Source organism: Dipodomys ordii, unplaced genomic scaffold (assembly GCF_000151885.1).
Source record: "Dipodomys ordii isolate 6190 unplaced genomic scaffold, Dord_2.0 Scaffold69, whole genome shotgun sequence".
NCBI classification, from domain to species: domain Eukaryota; kingdom Metazoa; phylum Chordata; class Mammalia; order Rodentia; family Heteromyidae; genus Dipodomys; species Dipodomys ordii.
In genome coordinates this window covers 2,484,047-2,488,937 of record NW_012267285.1, presented here as the reverse complement: position 1 = coordinate 2,488,937, position 4,891 = coordinate 2,484,047, and the positions used below count along the sequence as shown (strand labels likewise).

The window sequence follows — 4,891 nt, the reverse complement described above, 5'->3', positions numbered from 1 at the left end:
TGGGGCCAGGGCTGGGGCTGCGCTGGGGCTGGGGCTGCGGCTGCACTGGGGCCAGGGCTGGGGCTGCACTGGGGCTGGGGCTGCGCTGGGGCTGGGGCTTCGCCGGGCACTCACCGTCTTCATGCCCACGATGGACTTCTCCACCTTGGTCACGTACGTGACGTGGTCCTCATTGGACTTGAGCTCCCTCTGCTGCACGCGCTCGTAGATGCCCACCACCAGCTCCCGGGGGATGTCGGCGCCATCGTCCACACCTGCCAGCGGGGGGGGGGGGGTGAGAGCCCCAGGCCGGCCTGCTCCCCAATCCCACAAAATCCAGCACAGTGCCGGGGCACTCCCTGCCTCAGGTTCTGGAAAGCTCTCTGCCCGCCCCTCAGGGCTCTTTCCCACCGCCGAGGACGTAAAGAATCCTGCTCACCCTCCCTTCAGCCACCCCCTTGTCTTCCCTGTGTTTGCCTCGACCTCTCCTTCCGCCTGCCCCGGCGACCATCTTTCCAATGTTCAATCTCATTCTCTTTAGAATCACCCTCCCCCCCCCCAGCTGTCCAAAGTAGAGACTTTGGTGGTATTGAGCAGTCTTGTTGAGATGTCACCGGTGAGGTGTTTTTTCCCTCCCTAAGAACCCAGGGTGGGCTTGGGGAGGGGGGGGCTGGACAGGAAGCAGAGGTAATCGGCTGGGCCTCTCTAGGAAGAGAAGGCTCTAGTCATGTTAACACAGTAATAGGAAAGTACAAACAGGAAAACCTGGCATGGTAGTGCGTGCCTGTAATCCCGGCACTCCAGAGCCTAGAGCAGAGACCGGCAGCACTGGACTGAAGGCGCTCAGCCCTGGCATGGGCAGGCGCCGGCCAGGCTCTGGGCCTGAAGGCCACGCAGTACGGGTCAGCGCAGAGGCCCACCCGGGTCTCGCGATACCTGGGAAGCCAGCCATCTTCCCAGGGCCCCCTCCCCCTCCCTTGGCCCCTGCCTCACCCCTGAGGTTCCGGATGAAGTCCTCCAGCATCATCTTGCGGTCCGGCTTGATGTTGGGGCTGTACATGTCGGTGTTGAGGAGGATGATGGCGAAGGCCAGGATGAAGATGGTGTCGGGGTTGTGGAACTGCTGTACCACCTCGGGGTTGCACATGCAGTAGCGCTGGCTGGGGGGGAGGGGAGGAGGGGGGCGCAAGGCAGGGCCGTGAGTCTCCCTCCACCCCGGTTCCAGCAAGGGGGGTTGGGGAGGGGCTGACGCCGCTCCCCGAGGGAGGTCACTGGCTGCCGTGTGTGTGTGTGTGTGTGTGTGTGTGTGTGCACGCGCGCGCGCGCGCGCGTGCACATGTGTTGGTCCTTGGACTTGAACTCAGGGCCCTGGGTGCTATCCCTGATCTTTTTCACTCAAAGCTGGCGCTCTGCTGCTCGAGCCACAGCGCCACTTCTGGCTTTTTGCGGGTTCCTTGGAGATCAGAGTCTCACAGACGTTCCTGCCCTGGCTGGCTTTGACCCGCGATCCTCTAGATCTCAGCGGAGTGTGGAGGGGCGGGGGGGGGGGGGGGGGGGGGACAGGGACGGGGGTCACCTGAAGGCCTCGATGAGCCGCTCCACCTTCTGCGCCTCGCCCTGCACGCGGATGTGGGCCTGGAACTTGCGCAGCGCCTCGTCCAGCTCCACGCCAGAGAAGTCCATCTCGTCCACCACGCAGCTGAGGGCGGCAGAGGGGGGCGTGAGGGCAGGGGAGGAGGCCCCCCAGCCCCCTCCCCCGGGTCCACCCCAGACAGGGCTCCGCCCCGCCCGCCCTCCCCCCTCCCCCCCCCGCCGCGGGTCCTCCCTCCAGCCTTTCCCCGTGCTCCTCCTGGCCCACGCCTCCCCCACAAACAGTGGCGGTGGGCTGGAGGCCAGGGCTGGGGGGGCAGGGGAGGGAGGGCCGCAGCAGCTGGGCGGGGGATCTATCCAGCCGGAGCCGTGGCCTAGTTTCCAGCGTGGGCTCAGGTGGAAGATGGGGAACCCGCCGCCCCCCCTCCCTCCACAGCTCCCTACCCACACTCAGCTGGGTGGAAATGCTGCTGCGGCGGATCAGGGAGCTCAGGAGGGGTCACGGGGTGCCCCTGAGCCAGGACGCCCCCCCATGTGTGCTCTGAGACCCCCCCCACGCTGTCCTCTGGCGGGGTGTTCACACTGTATTTAGCATATTTGGAGGTAGCCTGGGAAGCTGCATTCCTCACCAGCTTTCTGCTAACCAACGGCTGGGCGGGACAGGGCCCAGGGGAAGTCTGGGTCATCGTCTTTTGTTGGTGGGAGGAATGGTTGGTCCTGGGGCTTGAACTCGGGGCCTGCGCGCTGTTCCTGAGCTGCTGTGCTCAAGGTGAACGCTCTACCACTCAAGCCACAGCGCCGCTTCTTTGCCTCTGGTGGTTCAGTAGAGACAAGAGTCTCACAGACTTTCCTGCCCGGGCTGGCTTTGAACTGCGATCCTCAGCTCTCAGCCTCCTGAGAAGCTGGGATGGCAGGCGGGAGCTACGGGTGCCTTTTGTGCTTTTTGAAGTGTGTAGCAACGTAATCGGGAGCCCAGGGAACAGAAGCAGAGCCCGCTACCTCTTCCTCACCGGGAATGCTGGGGGGGAGCGGGGAGGGGGAGCTGCACCCGCAGCTGAGACGGTGCATTGTAGGAGCATTCTGGAATGAGCCGGCTGGGCGGCGGCATGTAGAGGAAATGGATTTCGCCATCTCAGGCTTTTCCCACACAGCAGCCAGTGCTTCGGGCAAACACTGTGGGGAACCCAACGGGGGGGGGGGCTGTGGGGAACCCGGGGGGGGGGCTGGAGTGTAGGGGGAGGGGAGGAGCATCTGTTTCCTTGGGAGGGGCCAGCAGGAACCCCCCTTTTATCCAGCGCTTCTGGGCTCACACGGCTTAATTAAAGCCCTCCCCTCCCGCGGCCGGCAGGGGGTTATTTCTGGCGGTGCAAACGCATCACGGATCCGGCAAAGCTCTTGAGAACCCCTGCTGCACCCCTGCACCCCTGCGCCCTCTCATTCGCCTCCCTCCCCACAGCTCAGCCCCTCCACCAAGCTCCTGAGGCCATGCTTTAAGAAGCAGCGGGGGGGGGGCGGGCAGGGGGCTGCAGACAAGTGGTGGCCCCCAGAAAACACCAGGGGTGTCGAGGCCTGGGGGGGCATCAGCCCTGGGGTGTCAGTCTAGCGGCTCTGGCCCCCTCTGGGCCGGCCGGGCCAAGGGTTGAGAGGACGCCTGGAATCCCGGCACTCACTCGAGCACGTCGCGGTTGAACTGCTTCTTGCTGCTGCCCAGGAACTCGCCGATCATCTGGCGGCTGAGGCCCTTGCGCTGCAGCAGGAAGTGAGCCACGCCGATGGGGGTGTCGGGGATGAAGCCCCTGGAGATGAGGAACTGCACGCCTTTGTCCGGGTTTCTGGGAAGGGGGGAGGGGGGAGGTGAGCCAGGCGGCCTGGGCCTCCTGTGCGCCCCGGGAACCCCCTGGGAGCCCCGACACCTCACCTGGGGGGACAGAAGGCCCTCCTCCGTCCCCGCCTCCCATGCTCTGTCCCCCAGGACAGCCAAGGAGCCCCTTCCTCCCTGCCAGGACCCCAGCCCACCCCGGACACCCCAAGAGGCAGAGGGGGACGCGGTGGATCCAAGGGCCCCGTCCTGGCTCCCTTTGTCAGGGGTGAGTTTCGGGGGGCGTGGGGCCGGCTGTGTCTTGAGGCAATTTCAGGACACAGACGGGCAGCAACATTCAGAGCCTGGTAGAGCGCTGGGCAGGCGGCTCAGGGGTAGAGTGCTCGCCTAGCACGCACGAGGCCCTGGGTTCAATTCCTCAGCACCACACACACACACAGAAAAAACACAAGTGGTGCTGCGGCTCAAGAGATAGAGCGCCAGCCTAGAGCCAAAGAAGCTCATGGACAGCGCGCAGGCCCTGAGTTCAAGCCCCAGGACTGACAGAAAAAATTCAATTAATTAATTAATTTAAGAAGATTCTGGTAGAGCACTCTGCCCAGCATGTTAAGTGTGTGTGTGTGTGCCTGTCTGTCTCTGTTCTGAGGCTTGAACTCAGGGCCTGAGTGCTGTTCCTGAGTTTGTTGTTGTCGTTGTTTTCTGCTCAAAGCTGGTGCCTGAACCACAGCTCCACATCCAGCCCTTCCCCGGGGTCACTGGAGAGAGGTGTCGCAAAGACTTTCCTGTCTGGGCTGGCTTTGAATCAGGACACGTGGCAGATACGGTCAGACGGCCCTGGCTCCCAAGCCCTGCTGCCTGCTACCACTTTGAGCGGCTGCGGCGCACCAGACCTCTCTGAGCGCCCCGTCTGCTGGCCTGTAGAATGGGGGTGACGCCACCCATCTCTAGATACTGCTGGGAGGAGCTCAGGGACTCTGTGCCCGGTGGAGGAGGAACAGTAAAGTGTGCGTGTGGCTCACTCCCGACACCCCAGCTACTCAAGAGGCTGAGGACTGAGGATCACAGTTCAAAGCCAGCCCAGGGCAGGAAGGTCTGTGAGACTCTGATCTCCCATAAACCCCTAGAAAACTGGAAGTGGTGCTGTGGCTCAAGTGGTAGAGCACCAGCCTTGAGCTGAAGAGCTGAGGGACAGCGCCCAGGCCCAGAGTTCAAGCCCCACAAACAAAAAAATCTCCCATGGATTTGTCTGTACAGACTGGCCTCAGACCACGATCCTCTGATCTCAGCCTCCTACAGAAGCTAGCCCTGCCCCGGCCCCGGCCCCGGCCCCTCGCCCGGCGGGCCCTGCCCCGTTGCTCACATGTTGAAGAGGTTGAGGCCGATGCGGTAGAGGCGCTTGCGCAGCGTGTCGGTGGACAGCGTGGGGGACCGGCAGCTGGCCGGGTTCTCGCAGTGGTAGCGCGGCAGGCTCAGGATCATGGCCTGCAGGGCCTCCTTGGAGGC

General features: G+C 63.8%; 1 protein-coding gene across 1 annotated transcript in view; it reads right to left on the bottom strand.

Annotated features, from left to right (window-relative positions):
* Iqsec3 (IQ motif and Sec7 domain 3) overlaps positions 1-4,891 on the bottom strand; it is a 32,360-nt gene that overhangs the window by 14,294 nt on the left and 13,175 nt on the right. Inside the window, exons 5-9 of the mRNA XM_013023613.1 lie at positions 4,749-4,888; positions 3,240-3,401; positions 1,556-1,678; positions 973-1,139; positions 115-254 (exon numbers count right to left, since the gene is read on the bottom strand). Coding sequence (XP_012879067.1) covers positions 115-254; positions 973-1,139; positions 1,556-1,678; positions 3,240-3,401; positions 4,749-4,888 — 732 coding nt within the window. The remainder of the gene's footprint in view (positions 1-114; positions 255-972; positions 1,140-1,555; positions 1,679-3,239; positions 3,402-4,748; positions 4,889-4,891) is intronic.